This window comes from Rana temporaria, chromosome 5, assembly GCF_905171775.1.
Source record: "Rana temporaria chromosome 5, aRanTem1.1, whole genome shotgun sequence".
Classification (NCBI taxonomy): domain Eukaryota; kingdom Metazoa; phylum Chordata; class Amphibia; order Anura; family Ranidae; genus Rana; species Rana temporaria.
Window position 1 is genome coordinate 47,443,646 of NC_053493.1, and position 22,910 is coordinate 47,466,555.

At 41.1% G+C, this 22,910-nt stretch overlaps 1 protein-coding gene across 1 annotated transcript in view; it reads left to right on the top strand.

The window, feature by feature from the left end:
* LOC120941054 overlaps positions 1–22,910 on the top strand; it is a 56,434-nt gene that overhangs the window by 19,222 nt on the left and 14,302 nt on the right. Inside the window, exons 2-10 of the mRNA XM_040354293.1 lie at positions 1,758–1,869; positions 1,964–2,027; positions 2,126–2,160; positions 2,373–2,433; positions 2,542–2,598; positions 2,683–2,742; positions 4,185–4,240; positions 10,972–11,551; positions 18,625–18,763. Of these exons, the coding sequence (XP_040210227.1) occupies positions 1,758–1,869; positions 1,964–2,027; positions 2,126–2,160; positions 2,373–2,433; positions 2,542–2,598; positions 2,683–2,742; positions 4,185–4,240; positions 10,972–11,551; positions 18,625–18,763 (1,164 nt within the window). The remainder of the gene's footprint in view (positions 1–1,757; positions 1,870–1,963; positions 2,028–2,125; positions 2,161–2,372; positions 2,434–2,541; positions 2,599–2,682; positions 2,743–4,184; positions 4,241–10,971; positions 11,552–18,624; positions 18,764–22,910) is intronic.

The window sequence follows — 22,910 nt, forward strand, 5'->3', positions numbered from 1 at the left end:
TAAGGTCATAATAGAGCAGGGTGAGGTGACACAAATGTCAGGGGTGCCTTTGGGGGGGGGGGGGCACTTTCTGGCTGCTGATGGGTGCTGGGGAGTCAGTACTGGGAAAAGCCCATGTCTCTAGCTGTAGAGAGGCGTTGAAGATCGCTGACAGCAGAGGAAACGAGTCATTTACCAGCACTGAGCCCAGCTTATCTGTCACTGCCACTGCCTGCTACCGGGAACTGGGCTGAGTGTAATGTACACAGGGATCGCTTTCACCACAAGGAGGAATAGAATAAAAAAAACAAAATAGTAATAATAAATGTCAAGATCTCTGCATTGTATAGAGTGGGCGTAAAGACCCTCGGATTTATTATTAGCCAAATATAGATCAAATAAATGGAGTAGACGGTGACAGATCGGTGCACACTTGTGTGTGTGTGTGTGTGTGTGTGTGTGTGTGTGTGTATATATTGTTTTTTCTTTAATGTGTTGCTTTTTTGTTTTTTTTGTAGAGTGTGTTGTTGGGAAAAAAAAAATGATCACAACTCCGATCTCAGCGATCTCAATCTGAGTTCTGATTGGTTCCTGTTAATGCTTATGTGACATGAAATACAATGTTACCACCGTGTGATCTATTGTGTGATGTATCTGTGTATGGGCACTACATGTCCCAGCGTGCCTTGTCAGCCTCCAGTTTTTGTGACAATGATATTTGGGATGGGTTTGGCGTTCTACTTTGTTAACCTAAAAAAAAACAAAAAAAAAAAACACGAATATACTATATTGCCGTTTACCAATCTTTACATTTTACACGTGATGGGTGCACTAGTTTTCTTTTTCCTTTTTTCTTTTTTCTTTTTATTTTCCCCTCTGTTTTCACCAGGATTTACGAAAACTGTAAAGTTGCAGCATCTGTTCCAGCTATGCATAGTAACCAATCAGCTTCTTCAATTAAGCTTTGACAATAAAACATGGAAGCTGATTGGTTTCTAAGCAAAACTGCACCAGATTTTGCACTCTCAACTCTTAGTACATCTCCCCCTCCTTTATCAGGGTGTCCTCACTCTGGATGAAGGAGCACAGCTTGCACCTTTTGGTCATCAGCATTTCAAGTCTGGGGGGGGGGGTGTGTTAGATGAACTATCAGATTAAAGTACACGAACAAATTGGAATTTAATACTTGCAATGTTTTCCCTGTTTGGTTTTACAAAAATAAAAGCTGATCACTGTCAGTAGTAAATGGTTTGTCTCAACCTTCTGACTGCTACATCTGCAGGCAGCTTGTTCTGTTGCTTTGTTGAAGAACAGAATATTAGCTAAATCACCAGGTAGAAAGAAAGCAAAAAAAAAAAAAAAATGACTGCAGCCATCACATTTAATAATTGTTCAGCTGCAATATAATAAGTTCAATACCAACTCAATATCTGGGTTTAATCTATCAATGTACACTACATATCCCAGCGTGTCTTATCAGCTTTAGTGCCAATGATACGTGGGATGGCTTTGGCGCTACTATTGTGTTTTATTTTCCCAATAAGTTTTATATCTTAAAATAGAAAACACTAGAATTATAGTTTAAAAAAAAAGTGCTATCCACTTGTAAGATCAGAGAATGAATAAAAAGAACACCCACCCTCCTTTGTGTTATCAAGGAGGAACAGGAGAACGCTGGGATTTGTAGTTCCACTCTTGTCAGCATTAATAACTGATTGTGATCGTTCTCAGTTGTAAAAATCCATTATTATTTTTTGTGTCTGTTTGTGTTGCTGTAGATGACACAGAGCTGCGACATATTGCCCCATCTGTAGTAAAAGAATGTCACTCTGCAGTGGCTGCATGTGTCCTGGAGGCTGTGAAGCACAATGTAGACAGAGCAGCCCTCAGGTATATATTATATATATCTATATGTATCTAGAAATGTGTCTTGCCCTGACTTCTGTGCGACAGATCTGCTCATTGTGTCTGCTGTCCCCCACAGTACCTTCCTGGAGGACTGCAAGTTCGATAAAGAAAAGACAGAAGAGTTTTGGACTGAATATCAGGTTTAGAAGTTAACCTTGTCCTTTTTTGTGTGGCCTGCAGTGTGTGTGTGTGTGTGTGTGTGTGTGTGTGTGTTAATTGTCGGTCTGTTGTGTTACAGGAACACAAGGAACCTCTGGAGCTCCTCCTAGGAAAGTGAGTGCAGATTGTGTCATAATGTTGTGTCTTTAATGATCATTTGTCTTTGATGTGATCAGTCCTGTACTATACTGTGCAAGAGAAATGGGAAGCTCTAGCACAGTACTATTGAACTTCTAAAATAAAAATGGAAACCCTTGTATTAATAAATGGACATGTCAGTGTGTTGGCCTAGAGAGTCACCCCAGTGTTTGTCCTTTTCCCCCCAGTATTGGCAGATGTCCCCCACACGTCTCAGATGTGTCCTGGCGTCTCGCATATGAAATAAAGGTGATGAAGAGCTTGGTGTATCAATTGATTTTGTTTGTGTATTGATTCTGTATCCTTCAGCTGAGACATTTTTTTCTTTTTCCTTTTTTTTTTTTTTTAACTCTTCAGACCAATCAGCTACACAAAACCTACCGACCTTCCTATTTTGTGAAATTCAGTTTAGAGGTAATGGCACACAGACTGATATTGGGGGGTGAAAGGGGGTCTTATGTGATCCTGATAGTAAAATGTAGTTCTCTGTTCCCCCAGACCTCGGATACCAACCAGGCCCAAGATGTTGGTTTCAATTGCTCAATGGAACAACTGCAGGTATTGTATTATTTGTATAAATTGCCCCCTGTGATCTGAATTGAGACAATGGAGTAAAATGGAGAGTGCAAAATCTGGTGCAGATGTGCATGGTAGCTTTTAACTTCAGTGGTTTTGACCAAAAAAATAAAAACTGGAAGCTGATTGGTTTCTATGAAGAGATGCACCAGCTTTTGCATTCTCCAGTTTTTGTAAATCAACCCCAATATTTCAGAGAGGATATTGGGTTCAACTCACATAAACACCAGGATGAGGATGTATGTTCATAATAGTTATTTCTAGATGGGACCAGTGAAATTACTATGACAGTTGCATGGCTGAAAATAAAGAGTCTCATATATGTTGTGATACTACTAAACTCAAATATTTAAAACTATCAAGTTGTGTTTATGAAGGGTATAATTGCTGGCATGTGTGAGCTGCCTGGAAAGCAGATAATCTGTATTTTTCCTGTTTGCTAATATATATGTTCTATGAGGCACACTGAGGTCTGATTTATCCTAATGTTTAGATTTTATTTGTTTTGTGTGAAATATCCAGCAAATGGGTTATTTAATGTAACCTTGAACAATAAAATAGAGGGGGATTGATCAAAACTGGGAGAACTGTGCATGGCAACCAATCATCTTTTATCTTTCATTTTTAAAGCTTATCTGAACAAGCTAAAGGTGAAGCTGATTGGTCGCCATGCACAGCTCTATCTGCTCCAGTTTTGATGGTTTAATTTCAATGCTAGAAGTTATTATCAGTTCGGGAAAATCAAGTTTGCTTGCTGTGGGAAACCAATCCACTCTTCCAGGGTTCACATAACTACCTCGAGGGTCACCAGCACTTTGTATTGATAAGTCAGCCTTTGTGATCACAGACAGTACAGGCTGCAGAAAATGTCGCAAAACTGCATGTTTGCTGTCAGCTTGATTTATAAAAATTTGGGCCCAGGCATTAATTGCAAATTATAATTTTTTCCTCTACTGTCAAATATGGATCCACTTGTGATCAGATTTTTGTAAGTTAACTAAAGACGAGATATTATCTTGGTATTTATAATAATGAAAATTAACACCTAGTTAGCCTTGTGAAAGCATATTTGTCAGTAGTAGTCCTATAACAACCTTGCCACATTCTAATGTCCCAGTGTCACTTTTCTTAATAATATGCTGTCATGCACTTTGGGGCTTTGGGGATATGTGGAGTTCTTTGATTGTGTTCTAACTTTGTTTTGATTATATCATTGAATGCATATATGGTGTAGTATTAAATAATAATAATAATAATAATAAAAAAAACGCAGAACACACCAGTATGACGTCATCACGAACGGTTACAAGATGTTTAGGTTGTGTGTTTGCCTAGATCACTTCGTGCCTCTGTTATTTGTTCTTTCTAGACAGATCATGTCTCTGGTTGAACAGTCATATTTCCCTTTCTTGTTTGTCCTTTAGGATTTAGTAGGAAAACTTAAAGATGCGGCTAAAAGTATGGAGAGGACCTCTCAGATGTGACCTGGATCCTCCATCGGAAGTTGGAAATATTATATATAATCATCAATGTTTTATTCTTTTTGCTTTTCCAATGATACAATTGGTCAGGCTGTGATGTACTGTTTTTTCGTGCCTCTCTTTACATTCCATGAGATTTACTTATGTAGAACAAATACTTTACAACATATTGATCATTTTTTTCTCCATCATTACTTCATACATAGATGAATATTTCTGCCCAGATTTACATTTCCCAGATTTACATTGCCCATATACTGTATGGCTTTTGTGTGTACTAATAAATATTATATTTATATCAGAGCGTGTTGTTTGTTTATACTTTCCTCTATGCAATCTTTATTATACCAGTCCTTCTATAAATCCTAGCGGTCCAGAAGGTTGATTTTACAATATGAAGTCCTCAGTCGGCTCAAGGCTTTCTAAGCATATTATTTTTGGAAAGTGCTGCAGCCAGATGTGTTGTGGTGCAGTACAAGCTTGGAGAGTCCTGTTCTATCTCCCCAGTGTAAGCTGAAATCTCATTGGCTTGGACTGGGATGAGTCCCAAAGTTTCTACTACAGTTGTATTTTGTATCACCTTTGTGGGCAGAGCACACACTTTTTTTTGGTAGGCTTGTTTTGTCAACAGAAGTTACAGAAAACTGGAAATGCCATATAATTTAGTGATTTCTGAAACCTGCTCTGTTGACTCCTTATTTCCTCCAAGTCTTTGATGCATTTCTTACCGTCTACAGTGGAAAATTCGAAGGATAATTGATAAGGGGTGTGCTAATAAAGAGTGGAACATAGCAATCAGACTATTGGTTTCATTATGAATTGAGAATTGAAAAATGGGATCAGATGCTGCAAACGTATCATCTGTAATAAAGTTTTTGGTTCCCAACCAACTGTCATTCTAGTCTATGTCACAGATCATGATACAACAGCCAACTGGAAAACCAATGGTGTATCTCTAGTGATGGGGCTCTAGGCCACAAGGTTTAGGAGCTTCTATTGATTCAGATACAACACCCAACTAGAAAGTAAATGGTGTATCTCTAGTAATGTAGATGTAATTAGGACTTTAGTGCACACAACTTGTTTAGGAGCTTCTATTGATTCAGATACACCATTTACTTTCTAGTTGGGTGTTGTATCTCTAGTAATGTAGATGTAATTAGGGCTCTAGTCCACAAAACTTGTTATAAGGGGTATATAGAAGCTTCTATACATTTTATTGCAAGCCAATTGTGTAACCCTAGTATTGCAGATCTAACTTGGGCTCTAGTCCATAAACCGTGTTTTAAGGGGTTAATATAAGTCGCTATAAAGTGTATTGATTTGTTGAAATGTTATTGAAAGCCAATGGTGTATCCCTAGTAATGTAGATCTAACTTGGGCCCCAGTCCATAAACCGTGTTATAACGGGGTTAATAGAAGCTTCTATACATTTTATTGATTTAGATACAACACCTTAATAACTTGAGAGCCAATGGTGTATCCCTTCTAATGTAGATGTACCATGGGTTCTGGTCCACAAAATGTGTTATAAGCAATTTACAGGCTGAGGAACTTCCACAAGTGTTATTGATTCAGATACAACACCTAAAACTAAACTAAAAAGCCAATAGTGTGTCCCGACCCGAGAAATGTAGATCTAAGGCTCTAGTCCATTACTTGTTCGAGATATAGAAGGTTATATATGTTTTATTGATTCAGATACAACGCCCAGCTATAAAACCTATAGTGTATTCCCTCTAATGTAGATGAAACTTGGGCTCTAGTCCATAAATACTGTTATAAGAGGTATTTAGAAGTTTCTGTTTTTTTTTAATTATTATTATTATTATTATTATTATTATTATTATTATTATTATTATTATTATTATTATTCAGCTACAACATCCAACTAGAAATCCAATAGCATATCCCTAGTAATGTAGATGTAATTAGGGCTTTAGTCCACAACACTTTATATAAAAGCTTCTATACGTTTTTCATTGATTCAGACACAACAGGCAACTAGAAAGCCAATGGTGTATCCCTAGTAATGTAAATGTAACTTGGGCTCTAGCCAATAAAACTTTTTGTAGGAGATGTATAGAAGCTATAAGTTGATTCATATGCAACGCCTAATTAGAAATCCAATGGTGTATCCCTAGTAATGTAGATGTAACTTGGGCTCTAGTGCACAAAACCTGTTATTAGAAATACATATAAGCTTCTATAAGTTTTATTGATTCATACAATTAAAATACAACACCCAACTAGAAAGCCAATGGTGTATCCATAGTAATGTAGATGTAACTTGGGCTCTAGTCCACAAAACTTGTAATAAGCCAAAATATATAGAAGCTTCGAATAGTTTTTTTTTATTCATATACACCATTGGATTTCTAGTTGGATGTTGTATCTGAATCAATAAAACCTATTAGAAGCTTCTATATATTTTTGCTTATTACAAGTTTTGTTGACTTGAGCCCAAGTTACATCTACATTACTATCTATGGATACACCATTGGCTTTCTAGTTGGGTGTTGTATTTTAATTGTATGAATCAATAAAACTTATAGAAGCTTATATATATTCCTAATAACAGTTTTTGTGCACTAGAGACCAAGTTACATCGACATTACTAGAGAGATACACCATTGGCTTTCTAATTAGGCGTTGCATATGAATCAACTTCTAGCTTCTATACATCTCCTACAACAAGTTTTATTGGCTAGAGCCCAAGTTACATCTACATTACTGGGGATACACCATTGGCTTTCTAGTTGCCTGTTGTCTCTGAATCAATGAAAAACGTATAGAAGCTTTTATATAAAGTTTTGTGGACTAGAGCCCTAATTACATCTACATTACTAGGGATATGCTATTGGTTTTGTAGTTGGATGTTGTATCTTTAGTAATGTAGATGTAACTTGGGCTCTGGTCCACAAAACTTGTAATAAACAAGAATATAGAGAGGCTTCTAATAGGTTTTATTGATTCAGATACAACACCCAACTAGAAAGCCAATGGTGTATCCCTAGTAATGTAGATGTAACTTGGGCTCTAGTGCACAAAACCTGTTATTAGAAATACATATAAGCTTCTATAAGTTTTATTGGTTCATACAATTAAAATACAACACCCAACTAGAAAGCCAATGGTGTATTCCCTAGTAATGTAGATGTAACTTGGGCTCTAGTCCACAAAACCTGTAATAAGCAAAAATATATAGAAGCTTCGAATAGGTTTTATTGATTCAGATACACCATTGGATTTCTAATTAGGCGTTGCATAAGAACCAACTTATAGCTTCTATACATCTCCTACAACAAGTTTTATTGGCTAGAGCCCAAGTTACATCTACATTACTGAGGATACACCATTGGCTTTCTAGTTGGGTGTTGTATTTTAATTGTATGAATCAATAAAACTTATAGAAGCTTATATATATTCCTAATAACAGTTTTTGTGCACTAGAGCCCAAGTTACATCGAGATTACTAGAGATACATTATTGGCTTTCTAGTTGCCTGTTCTGAATCAATGAAAAACATATAGAAGCTTGTATATAAAGTTGTGTGGACTAGAGCCCTAATTACATCTACATTACTAGGCATATGCTATTGGTTTTCTAGTTGGATGTTGTATCTTTAGTAATGTAGATGTAACTTGGGCTCTAGTACACAAAACTTGTAATAAACAAGAATAGAGAGAGGCTTCTAATAGGTTTTATTGATTCAGATACAACACCCAACGGTGTATCCCTAGTAATGTAGATGTAACTTGGGCTCTAGTGCACACAAACTGTTATTAGGAATATATATAGGGTTCTATAAGTTTTATTGATTCATACAATTAAACTACAACACCCAACTAGAAAGCCAATGGTGTATCCCTAGTAATGTAGATGTAACTTGGCCTCTAGTGCACAAAACCTGTTATTATAAATACATATAAGCTTCTATAAGTTTTATTGGTTCATACAATTAAAATACAACATCCAACGGTGTATCCCTAGTAATGTAGATGTAACTTGGGCTCTAGTCCACACAACTTGTTAGAAGCTTCTATAAGTTTTATAAGTTCCGAAATCCAATGGTGTATCCTCTGTAATGTAGATGTAACATGGGTTCTGGTCCACAAGACTTCTTATAAGAGGTATATAGGCTGCAGGAGCTTCTATAGGTTTTGTTCACTCAGATCCTTATTATCGTCTGTCTATGACCGGCTGAATTTCCGATGTGGTCGGGCAATCATGGGTTGGCTCTCCTGTGCTGAGAAAATCGTGTTTATGGAAAGCTATGGGTGAAATAGGTCTGTATGTCTGTCTGAGCCCCCCCTCCCCTGGAAGTACCGGAGAGACATTCCTGCAGCTCTCACCCGGATCTTTCTTAGTGGGTCACAGAGCACCCACCCTGGGGCCTCCCAGCTTCACCCCCCACCACCAACCACCACTACTACCACCCCCACCCACCACCACTACTACTACCACCCCCACCCACCACCACTTCTACCACCCCCCACCCACCACCAGAGAGCAGCGTGAGATCCGAGCACAGGGACTCCACAGATCTGGGATCCATTGAAGAATTTCCTGGTTGCTAATCCATAAATCCCATGTGCTGTCAGGAGATGTGAGCAGTGCTGGCACCGAGCACACTGCATGCACCCCCCCCCTCCCCTCCCCCACTATACACACATTCATTTCCATACGCCCAGCCGCCGCCTATACATTGCTCTGGATTTAAGGAGGACCGGCAGAGATGAGCGAAGGAATATCCAGCAACGTATAGATGTGATAGATACGTCCGATCTGCTGCAATGCGAATGCAACGATTTCCTTGTGTCTGTCACTATCTCCCCTATTTGCATCAGCCGATTCCCCCCCTAACGATGAGTACCCGCCCACTGCAACCGATCCGATCCGTAGCTATAGCATAGAAAATATATTGTTGTAACCACTCCAGTTATTTGATTATCGCTCAGTCGTTGCCTGTACCAATGACAGAGGTCTCAAAGGCTGCTTAGGAACTGTCCTCTTGTGTATAAAGCTGATCATACACTATACAATCTGATTGTACAATTTATTTTATCATTTAGAAAACTATGCAATATGCGAACCCACCCATTCAACTAGTATCAAAGCAGACAGGCTCTTGTGTTACACAGCTGATAGTAGAGATTGCATAGTGTATGGTTAGTATATATGGATGACTATAATCAGTACAAGTTACTTTAGAGTTACCAAAACTAGACAATTTATTCAATTCGTATAAAATCAGTCAGGCTCTTGTACTACATAGATGAAAGTAGATCTACTGGAGATTGTACAAGCAGGTTGTATAGTGCAAAGCTGGCTACACATTATACAATTTTCCTATAGATTTACCAAAAACATATAATATGAAGTCAAACCTAAACCCTTGTCGATGTGTATGCAATCAGGCAGGCCCTCGCCCCACATAGATGAAGGAAATGGAATGTTGTATAATGTGTGGGCAGCTTTGGGTTGTCTCTACAATCGCTTGTAGTCAGTTGGGTGATATTATCCATGGGATACCATTGTTGACGATTTACAAGATATTATTTATAAATAAAGACAGTCATACACCTCTGTAGGCATTAGGCTCGATTTACTAAAGGAGTAAAAACTGCCTACTTTACAAAACGTGTTTCTTTAGTTCATTAACTTTTTATTTTAATTATCAGAACATGCACCAGCGATTTTTATTTCCCTTCCATTGGATGGACATTCCACCATCACCTTATATACTATGCAATGGGGGAGATTTACTAACACTGGTACACACAGAATCTGGTGCTGCTCTGCTTAGAAACCAATCAGCTTCCAGGTTTTATTGCCAACGCTTAATTGAACAAACTGCAGTCATAAGCTGATTGGTTAGTATGCACAGCTGCGCCAGACTCTTTGTGCTCCTAGGTTTAGTAAATCTCTCCCCATGTGGCCATACACTTTGCAAAGTGAACAGCCCCGACCTACTCTTTTAGTAACTCATTCCCATTGTGGCTCACTGAAAGCTCCCAATGGCCAGCCCTCCAATGGGATTACTCTGCCAGTGGCCAGCCCTCCAATGGGATTACTCTGCCAGTGGCCAGCACTCCAATGGGATTACTCTGCCAGTGGCCAGCACTCCAATGGGATTACTCTGCCAGTGGCCAGCACTCCAATGGGATTACTCTGCCAGTGGCCAGCCCTCCAATGGGATTACTCTGCCAGTGGCCAGCCCTCCAATGGGATTAATCTGCCAGTTGCCAGCCCTCCAATAAGAATTACTCTGCCAGTGGCCAGCCCTCCAATGGGATTAATCTGCCAGTTGCCAGCCCTCCAATAAGAATTACTCTGCCAGTGGCCAGCCCTCCAATGGGATTAATCTGCCAGTTGCCAGCCCTCCAATAAGAATTACTCTGCCAGTGGCCAGCCCTCCAATGGGATTACTCTGCCAGTGGCCAGCCCTCCAATGGGATTACTCTGCCAGTGACCAGCACTCCAATTGGATTACTCTGCCAGTGGCCAGCTCTCCAATGGGATTACTCTGCCAGTGGTCAGCCCTCCAATGGGATTACTCTCCCAGTGGCCAGCCCTCCAATGGGAATACTCTGCCAGTGTCCAGCACTCCAATAAGAATTACTCTGCCAGTGGCCAGCCCTCCAATGGGAATACTCTGCCAGTGGCCAGCACTCCAATAAGAATTACTCTGCCAGTGGCCAGCACTCCAATTGGATTACTCTGCCAGTGGCCAGCCCTCCAATGGGATTACTCTGCCAGTGGCCAGCCCTCCAATGGGATTACTCTCCCAGTGGCCAGCCCTCCAATGGGAATACTCTGCCAGTGTCCAGCACTCCAATAAGAATTACTCTGCCAGTGGCCAGCACTCCAATTGGATTACTCTGCCAGTGGCCAGCCCTCCAATGGGATTACTCTCCCAGTGGCCAGCACTCCAATGGGAATACTCTGCCAGTGTCCAGCACTCCAATAAGAATTACTCTGCCAGTGACCAGCACTCCAATGGGATTACTCTGCCAGTGTCCAGCACTCCAATAAGAATTACTCTGCCAGTGGCCAGCACTCCAATGGGATTACTCTGCCAGTGGCCAGCACTCCAATGGGATTACTCTGCCAGTGGCCAGCACTCCAATGGGATTACTCTGCCAGTGTCCAGCACTCCAATAAGAATTACTCTGCCAGTGGCCAGCACTCCAATGGGATTACTCTGCCAGTGGCCAGCACTCCAATGGGATTACTCTGCCAGTGGCCAGCACTCCAATGGGATTACTCTGCCAGTGGCCAGCACTCCAATAAGAATTACTCTGCCAGTGGCCAGCACTCCAATGGGATTACTCTGCCAGTGGCCAGCACTCCAATGGGATTACTCTGCCAGTGGCCAGCACTCCAATGGGATTACTCTGCTCCACCTTATAAGTAGCACCTAAAATCAAAGGCAGCTCGTCATTGGACATTGTTATTTAAAAGAGCAACAATGTATCCCTCAGCTGGATGGATAAAGTTAATGAGATTGTTGGAGTTAATTGAGTAAGACAAAACAATGAGCAATGGGGGTACCCAAGGAAAACACTCGCCTGTATTAACCAATCAGAATCATCTGAAGATATCCGACCACGGCACGCTTAAATCTGATTGGTTACTAGAAGTCAATGCATGTCCTGCACGTTCTTCTTATCACAGCCCCACTAAAGATCTCATTAAAAAAAAAAAAAGTCTTTATAGAGTATAGGGACTTTATTTATTGCTAGTAGATTTATAGATTACACATAATTATTCCTTACAGTCCAAAAACCTCGTCCTATGATTGAGAACTGCACTACAGCTACTACAGCGCTACAACTCCAATATAACATACATAGGACCCTATGATCTGCTCTGAAGTCCCATGGACGATGGATCCATACATAATACAAGGTCGCCTACAGAGCTACTCCCATCTATAACATCCCATCCCTCCTACCTACCTCCTACTTCGACAATATGTTGTGGTTGTAGCGTGTCCCTATAAATTCAGCTCTCGCAGTTATGGTTAGCACTGGAAAACACAACAGGATTAGTACGTTTGTACCTCTACTACATACGGTAAGTACAGTATGGCTCTAAGTACCTGAAGTTACTATACCATAAGTATAGATAAAGCGCTGTACGTTTAATAAGTACAATATGATTGTGGTTTTATACCCTTAGTAAACGCATTGAGTACAGTATTGGTATAGCCCTGTGTATTTATTAAGTACGGTATGGGGGGGGGGGCACACATTATAGCAGTGCTGTAGCTTTACTAAATACGGTATGGTAGTAGCTCTCTACCTTTAGTAAGCAGAGTATATTAGCTCTCCACCTTGGTCAGCACAGTATATTAGTAATACTCTACCTTTACTAAGTACAGTATATTAGTAATACTCTACCTTTAGTAAGCACAGTATATTAGTAGCTCTCTACCTTTAGTAAGCACGGTATATTAGTAATACTCTACCTTTACTAAGCACAGTATATTAGTAGCTCTCTACCTTTAGTAAGCACAGTATATTAGTAGCTCTCTACCTTTAGTAAGCACAGTATATTAGTAATACTCTACCTTTAGTAAGCACAGTATATTAGTAATACCCTACCTTTAGTAAGCACAGTATATTAGTAATTCTCTACCTTTAGTAAGCACAGTATATTAGTAGCTCTCTACCTTTAGTAAGCACAGTATATTAGTAATACTCTACCTTTAGAAAGCACAGTATATTAGTAGCTCTCTACCTTAGTCAGCACAGTATATTAGTAATACTCTACCTCTAGTAAGCACAGTATATTAGTAATACTCTACCTTTAGTAAGCACAGTATATTAGTAGCTCTCTACCTTTAGTCAGCACAGTATATTAGTAGCTCTCTACCTTAGTCAGCACAGTATATTAGTAGCTCTCTACCTTTAGTAAGTACAGTATAGTAGCATAAAACTTTAGTAAAAGCAGTAAGTACAGTATTGTTAGTGCTGTGGATTTATTAAGTGAATTATACGTTCTGCACTGTAGTACGTACAGTACAGTACAGTAGTGCTGTACAGTGTGGTAAATACAGCGCTGTGCCATTAGTAAAAACAGTACGGTAGTAGTAAAATATCCTTAGTAAGTACAACAGGGTAGTGGCATATTACCTTTAGAAAATACAGAAAGGCAGTAGCACTATGTATATATATATATATAAAGTAAAGCATGGTAGTAGCGTATTACCGTAATTACAGAATGGCAGTAGCACTATACCTTTAGTAAGTACAGTATATCCGTGGCGCTGTACTTTTAACAGTGTGAACAGTATGGTTGCAGCGACGTGCCTTTGGTAAATGCAGAGAGTACAGTATAATTTTACCTTTGTACCTCTAGAAAGTACTGTATGCAATGTGTGGTTGCACCCCTAATACGGACATCGTATAGTCTGTATTTTCCTGTACTACGACTAATAAGGGCATGGTATGGTCTATATTCTGCTGTACTACAAGTAATAAGGGCATGGCATGGTCTGTATTCTGCTGTACTAGGAGTAATAAGGACATGGTATGGTCTATATTCTGCTGTACTACAAGTAATAAGGGCATGGCATGGTCTGTATTCTGCTGTACTAGGAGTAATAAGGGCATGGCATGGTCTGTATTCTGCTGTACTAGGAGTAATAAGGGCATGGCATGGTCTGTATTCTGCTGTACTAGGAGTAATAAGGACATGGTATGGTCTGTATTCTGCTGTACTAGGAGTAATAAAGAAAAGGAATGGTCTATTCTGCTGTACTGGGAGTAATAAGGGCATGGCATGGTCTGTATTCTGCTGTATTGGGAGTAATAAGGGCATGGTATGGTCTGTATTCTGCTGCACTAGGAGTAATAAGGGCATGGCATGGTCTGTATTCTGCTGTACTGGGAGTAATAAGGACATGGTATGGTCTGTATTCTGCTGTACTAGGACGAGTAATAGGGACATGGTATGGTCTGTATTCTGCTGTACTAGGAGTAATAGGGGCATGGCATGGTCTGTATTCTGCTGTACTAGGAGTAAGGACATGGCATGGTCTGTATTCTGCTGTACTAGGACGAGTAATAAGGACATTGTATGGCCTGTATTCTGCTGTACTAGGACGAGTAATAAGGACATTGTATGGTCTGTATTCTGCTGTACTAGGACGAGTAATAAGGACATTGTATGGTCTGTATTCTGCTGCACTGGGAGTAATAAGGACATGGCATGGTCTGTATTCTCCTGTACTAGGAGTAATAAGGAGTCGGACATGGCATGGTCTGTATTCTGCTGTACTAGGAGTAATAAGGGCATGGCATGGTCTGCATTCTGCTGTACTAGGAGTAATAAGGGCATAGTATGGTCTGTATTCTGCTGTACTAGGAGTAAAAAGGGCATGGCATGGTCTGTATTCGTCTGTACTAGGAGTGATAAGGACATGGCATGGTCTGTATTCTGCTGTACTACAAGTAATAAGGGCATGGCATTGTCTGTATTCTGCTGTACTAGGACGAGTAATAAGGGCATGGCATGGTCTGTATTCGTCTGTACTGGGAGTGATAAGGACATGGCATGGTCTGTATTCTGCTGTACTAGGACGAGTAATAAGGGCATGGCATGGTCTGTATTCTCCTGTACTAGGAGTAATAAGGGCATGGCATGGTCTGTATTCTCCTGTACTAGGAGTAATAAGGACATGGTATGGTCTGTATTCTGCTGCACTAGCAGTAAGCACGTTATGGGTATATCTCTGCCACCTCAGGGTGGTAGTAGCGCTGTGCCCGTAATATACAATACGTACAGTCTAAGCACCGTAGGCTTGTATTACCATATCTCTGCTAAGCTCAGTTAGCGCTGCTCTATGTAATATAACTACGGGGTGTTTGTAGCGCCGTTGTTGTAGAAAACACGAATTCACATCCCGGTTATATCGCTGTGCCTATTGGATGGTATTTGTAGTGAGCTCGTTTTGCCAATTCTCCCTCACATGCTGCCAGCCTAGAATGGTTACAGCGCCGTATCTCCATTAGTAGGCACAGTATGGTGGAAGGGCACACTACGTATGCCATGGCTTTACCACTGTAGTTGTATGACATGCTGTATTTGTATGTAGATCGTGTAAGCACAATGCGGTGAGAGTGCTGTGTGAAGCATTATATCTCTAGTAGGTGCCGTATGATTATAATGCTGTACCTTTAGTAAGTACGGTATGGTTGAAGCAGTATCCCTCTTGTAAGTGCTACATGTTTGGAGTGCTGTACCTCTGGTAAGCAGTGTATGGCCATAGCGCCGTACCCCTAATATGAACAATATACATACAGCGCGGTACCGATAGTAGGCACAACAGGCACTATGTGGGCGTAGCGCCGTACCGCTAGTAAAGCAGCGCTTTATCTTTAGTAAGTACAGTCAGCACTGTGTGGTCGTAGCTCTCTATATTTTTAGTAATTATAGCGCTACACTTTTGGTAAGTACTATGTGGTTGTAGCTGTGCACCTCTAGTAATTACAGCGTTATACCTCTAGTAAGTACCTGAGCACGATGTGATTGTAGCACCGTACACCTCTAGTAAATAAAGTATAGTTAAAGCGTAGAACAATAAATTATTTTCCAACTCATCAGTAAGCATTGAAAGGCGCTTCTGCTTCTTCTCCTCCACAGTCACAGCTCGCTGCCGTAAGTACCGGGAGCTCCTGCGGATTGAGCGCTAGATGTGCCCCAGTCCGGGGTGTACCCAATACATTTATATAACCCCGATGTTACATTGAGACACAACGTTACACGTAATAACAGTGATCCCTATTATATATAGACCTGATCTCCCTGTGTGCTATCCCCCAACTCTGCCAAATGAACACAAAGATCCTTCTGTTTACTCAGCGCTTACAACAATCATTTATTTAAATTGTTCGGGTTACATATACGAGTCACTCATTGCGGAATCTATGGAAGATTCATTATTCTCTAGATTTTTTATTTTATTTTTGCTGGTAACATGCTCTCTATACACGTGTGTCCTGAGATACCCCTACCAACACAACTGCCCCTTGCAAGACAAGTAATACAACCTCTGTGTAATTACTATGACCACCCTACCAACACGACATGCAATACTACCTCTGTGTATTTACTATGGCCACCCTACCAACACAACTGCCCCTTACAAGACAGGTAATACAACCTTTGTGTAATTACTATGACACCCCAACCAACACAACTGCCCCTTACACGACAAGCAACACAACCTCTGTGTAATTACTATGACCACCCTACCAACACAACTGCCCCTTACAAGACACGCAATACAACCTCTGTGTAATTACTATGACCACCCTACCAACACAACTGCCCCTTACAAGACACGCAATACAACCTTTGTGTAATTACTATGACACCCCAACCAACACAACTGCCCCTTACAAGACAAGCAATGCAACCTTTGTGTATTTACTATGACCACCCAACCAACACAACTGCCCCTTACAAGACAAGTAATACAACCTCTGTGTAATTACTATGACCACCCTACCAACACAACTGTCCCTTACACGACATGCAATACAACCTCTGTGTATTTACTATGACCACCCAACCAACACAACTGCCCCTTACAAGACAAGTAATACAACCTCTGTGTAATTACTATGACCACCCTACCAACACAACTGCCCCTTACACGACATGCAATACAACCTCTGTGTATTTACTATGACCACCCTACCAACACAACTGCCCCTTACAAGACAAGTAATACAACCTCTGTGTATTTACTATGACCACCCAACCAACACAACTGCCCCTTACAAGACAAGTAATACAACCTCTGTGTATTTACTATGACACCCCAACCAACACAACTGCCCCTTACACGACATGCAATACAACCTCTGTGTATTTACTATGACCACCCTACCAACACAACTGCCCGTTACAAGACAAGCAATGCAACCTCTGTGTATTTACTAGGACCACCCTACCAACACAACTGCCTTTTCAATTAAGGACAATACATGTTTCTATGTACTAACCATGACACCCCAACCAACACAACTGTTCTTTTTATTAAAGACAATGCATATATATTAATTATAACACCCCAACCAACACAATTGTCCTTTTTATTAAAGGCAATTTATATTTCTGTGTATTAACTACGACCACCCCCACCAACACAACTCGTATGTATTAACTATATGATACCCCAACCCACACAACTGCCTGTTGTATGATAGGCAACGCACACTCTGTGCCCCACAACAACCTCAACCCACAAAAATGCCTGTTGCATGGCAGGCAATGCACACTCTATCCCTTAATTATGATACCCCAACCCTCACAACTGCCATTTTTATTATAGGCAATGTCCACTCTATGCCATAATTATGATACCCCAACCCTCACAACTGTCTGTTACATAGCAGGCAATGCACACTCTATCCCTTAATTATGAAACCCAACCTTCACAACTGCCGTTTGTATTATAGGCAATGTCCACTCTACGCCATATTTATGATACCCCAACCCTCACAACTGCCGTTTGTATTATAGGCAATGCACAATCTAAGCCGTAATTATACCCCAAACTGACACAACTGCTGTTTGTATTATAAACAATGCACACTTTACGGCATAATTATGGTACCCCAACCTGACACAACTGTCTGTTACATGGCAGGAGATGCACATGTGTTGCACCCCAGGGTCACTTTAATTATTAAAAAAAAAATATTATTATTTATTATTATTTTTGTTATCCAGCCTGAGTTATTTCATTATTTCAGGGGTGTATTTAATTGTCGGGCACCCCCCTGGGTGTGCTTTGTGTAACCTTTGTGTTGTGGGGTTGTGTAGAATTGGGGGGGGGGGACTTTGCAGAGAAGAGTGTGTGTCGGTGCTGAGTGCAGTGTGTGTACATTGTGAGTGCAGTGTGTACACTAATTCCCAGGCCGCCCTTAAGGAATGAGACCACGTGACGGCGCGGGGCGGGCGGACTCTGAGCCATTTTGGGGACGGTGTCAGTTTCCAGTGTGAGGCTCCAGTGAGCGGAGTGCCCGAGCAGCCCGGGAGAGGCAGCAGCAGCAGCACAGGCAGCGGCGGCGGCGGCGCGCGGAGGATAAGGGGCGGCTCGCGCGGCGCACAGAACAAGCAGCGGGATCGGCTCCGGTGCAAACGGCGGCAGCAGCACAAGCACCAGCGGCAGCGGCAGCAAGCAAAAAAAAAAAAAGACAAAAGCGCTGAGGATGGTGAAATCTGCCCCCGGATCCGGGCAATAGAAGAGGCGGGAGCGGCGGTCCGGTTCGGAGGAGGAGGAGGGGGGAAGGAGGGGAATCTCCCACCCCCGGCTGGCCTGGAGAAGGGGGGGAAAGGAGCGCAGTGCCCGCACTGACAGCGTCTGCAGATCGGCTCAAGATGGCCGCCCCTGGGCTGCTGCTCATCCGCTGAGCGCCCCCCCCCTCTACCCGACACTGCATTGTCCCCCGGACCCCCCAGCAGCAGCAGCAAGCAGCCACCCCGATCGGCACCCCACGGTATGTGCACCCTCCTGGGTGGGGGTGGGGATCTGGCGGAGGGGAGGGGGGAGAGAGGGGGGGGTTGGGTGTTTGTCTGCTGTACGTAAATAAAGAGGAGGGGGGAGTGAGGGGGGTGGGGTGCGGATGCTGGAATTTGGCAATGGGGAGGGGGGGGGGGGGGAACACAGGTAAGATGTGGGGGTGCTGAGGTTGGTGAGTGTGGAAGGGAGCACGTGAGCGAGGTGCCATCTTCTGGGCTGCCCAATCTGAGCCCTGGTGATCTCCCTCCCTGTGTATTCATGCCCCCACCTCTCCTGCTACATGTCAGCCTGCCCCCTCCCCCTTGCTCCATGTCACACTTTTTTTTTTTACACCCCACTTTGCCAGCTGTACCCCCCCCCCCGTGCCTTGATAGTGGGGCTAGCCTGGCATGGCAGGGAATGGGGCTGGTGGTGCCAGGGTGGTCATGATGTGCCATCTGCCTAGATAAAGCCATGTAGCCCACATGCATAGGTCACTTTCCCACCCCCCAGGGGCATTTTCTTGCCCAACCAGTGACAAAGCAAATAGGTATTGTATGCAAATGTTGTATGTTGTGTGTAAACCAAAATATAAATAATAATAATAATATTTATATGTATAGAGTAAATATATATATTATTATATTGTATTTTTTATGTGTATAGCATGCTTTGTTTTTATTGCAGTTACAGGAGGAAGCAATAGGAGGGACGCCCCTGTGCTGATTTGTATAATATTGTGTACAGTTGTCATTTCATCCTCCTCCTTTGTGCGCGAGCTTATTGCTTGGTTCAGCTCTGCTGCTGCCGCTGCTGCTAAGGGCTTCTTTGCTGGTGACAGTAAATCACATTTGCCAGAGGAGCTCACCGGCCTTCCCTGTTCCACTATACACCATGCAGCCCTTGTACAATCCTTCCAGCAGATAAAAAAAAATCAAGAAAAAAAAACAAACAAAAAAAAAACTGTCTGCTCCCAAGCCCAGAGTGCCGGTGGGGTGACCGTGTGGTCACCCTGCCATGTTTCCATATACTTTGCATAATGACCCATAAAGGATCGGGAGAGCTGGAGGGGCGACCCCTGGCAGGGAGCTGGAGGGGAAAACACTACTTCAGCTGTTGTTGGTATATTTATATATACATATATATATATTTTAGATAAATGCTTCCACTGGCTCATGCTTGAAGTTGCTCACTTGTATTTGTCGGGTGCTGAGAATAATGCTTGGGGAATAAGTGGTGACTTCAGATCATGCTCAGAACTTTTCTCCCACTCTGTCCTCATGTGCTTGTACTTGTGTTGCTTCCCATGTAACAGTTGTGTTGCTTCCCATGTAACAGTTGTGTTACTTTCCATGTAACAGTTGTGTTGCTTTCCATATAGCAGTTGTGTTGCTTCCCATATAGCAGTTGTGTTGCTTCCCATGTAACAGTTGAGCACTGTACATATGTATCATTTATTTGCAGCTACTTTTTTTATTTTTTATTAAGGACAATGTTTCCAGGTTTATCCCCTTCTCCTGGTCCAAGCAAAGGTAGTAGACCTCCAATGACTTGTTACAGAAATGCTACTCTGTATGTAGCAGGGGTGGTCTTGTGCCTATGTGTTCTTCTAAATGCAATGTTTTCTTATCTGTAAATATGCAGCAGCCTGGGAGCTCTGGAATATTGCTTCATAAACTAGCCGTGCCATTTTCTATAGCAGGATCCCTGGGTGACAATAGCTGTGGAAGCTCTGTTTGTATGTCAGTGATATATTTCATGGCTCTGTAACTCTCTGAACATTAACCCAATGTAGCCCTAACAGATTTATAGAGTCCTGGCTTCCTGCTTTTCCCCACACTCCCTCTTTCCTTACTGACAGGCCCGTGACAAAGGTTTGATTCCAAGTCTTCGTTGTTACATTGCATTTCTGCCTTGTCTGGAATGGCATTACATTGTAATTAATGCTCTCATACGTTTATTGCTGCTTTTGATCTTCTGTATAAATCTGATCTGTGAATATGATTGTTTTCCTGGATTGTTCCTAAATAGGATCCCTTGTGCCCAGATCACCTCCTAATAGTCACATTAGGGTGATCACTATCTCAAGGATAGGAGGAAATTTGACAGATCAGATGAGATAAATCCATTGGCTTTTCTCTAACTAGTTTCAGAAAGTAATAATCCACAGATGCCTGGGGGCAGTAGTTGGAGTGTCAGTTAAAGCCCCTAATGTTGTGTCTAGGTGGGATAAATTAATACATTGTGTGTGATGTGAAATGAGAGGAATACAGGATATAATGGTGTATTGTATTGGGGTGTTTGTGTAGAGTCTAAGTAGTCCCTGCTGGTAAATTCCTTCATCTTGGAAAGTTTTCTTGGCATTTGGAGTTTTGTAGCTTGCATTAATGAATAGGGAGGGAATTTTGCTTTTTTTTTTTTAACTGGCTTCCATAGTTGTCTTTGGGACATTTGGACCTTTTTTGGTATTTATCTCATTTGTATCACCAGGCTTTGGTGGTCTACTTGGAGGTGCTCTGGTGGCTGAGGATTGGCAGAGTTGGCACTGAAGATGTGGAGGGTGAACGTGCCATATAGATGGTGGACAAGCTTGTACTTTGCCCAGCCGAAAATTGAAAGCTTAACCACCATTTAATTTCACAGGGTGGGTTGTTTGCCAAAGTTGGTCATCAGTGAGCTCCTCCAGTTCCTGGACTGGGGTTGATTTACTAAAACTGGAGAGTGTAAAATCTGGTGCCAATCAGCTTCAAACTTCAGCTTGTTCAATTCAACTTTGACCAATAAATAAATAAAAACATGGAAGCTGATTGGTTTCTATGCAGAGCTGCACCAGGTTTTCCACTCTCCAGTTTTAGTAAATCAACCCCAAGGTTACATATAGAGTATTGTCCATGTAAAGCTGTGATAATTGCAGATTAATGTTCCATATATTAGAGAGAAGGTAAAGCTGTGATCATTGGATACAATGTTATATATTGAGATTTGTAAAGGTAAAGTTGTGATCAAAATGGATACAATGTTAGATATAGAGATTTGTAAAGTTAAAGCTGTGATCATTATGGATACAATTTTACATATAGAGATTTGTAAAGGTAAAGCTGTGATCATTGGATACAATGTTACATATAGAGATTTGTAAAGTTAAAGTTGTGATCATTATGGATACAATGTTACATATAGAGATTTGTAAAGTTAAAGCTGTGATCATTGGACACAATGTTACATATAGAGATTTGTAAAGTTGTGATCAAAATGGATACAATGTTAGATATAGAGATTTGTAAAGTTAAAGCTGTGATCATTATGGATACAATTTTACATATAGAGATTTGTAAAGGTAAAGCTGTGATCATTGGATACAATGTTACATATAGAGATTTGTAAAGTTAAAGTTGTGATCATTATGGATACAATGTTACATATAGAGATTTGTAAAGTTAAAGCTGTGATCATTGGACACAATGTTACATATAGAGATTTGTAAAGTTGTGATCATTATGGATACAGTGTTACATATAGAGATTTGTAAAGGTAAAGCTGTGATCATTATGGATACAATGTTACATATAGAGATTTGTAAAGGTAAAGCTGTGATCATTATGGATACAATTTTACATATAGAGATTTGTAAAGGTAAAGCTGTGATCATTGGATACAATGTTACATATAGAGATTTGTAAAGTTAAAGTTGTGATCATTGGATACAATGTTACATATAGAGATTTGTAAAGGTAAAGCTGTGTTTATTGGATATAATGTTACATATAGAGAATTTTGAAGGTAAAGCTGTGACCACTATGGATAAAATGTTACATAGAGAGAATTTTGAAGGTAAAGCTGTGATCATTGGATATAATGTTACATATAGAGAATTTTGAGGGTAGAGCTGTGACCATTATGGATAAAATGTTACATAGAGAGAATTGTGAATTTAAAGCTCTGGGTACAATATTATAGACATATAATATATATATTTTTGCTCCTATAGCTGTCCTCAGATTAAATATATCTTCTCCCCCAGCCCTTGCCCTGAGCCTTTTATCTCCCGACTTTTGCTATGCCCCTTGCGAATGTCTTGCGAATTTAGCTCTCTGATCCTTCTTAGACGCCCAGTACTTTTATAAAAGTTTTTTTCCCGTTTGCCC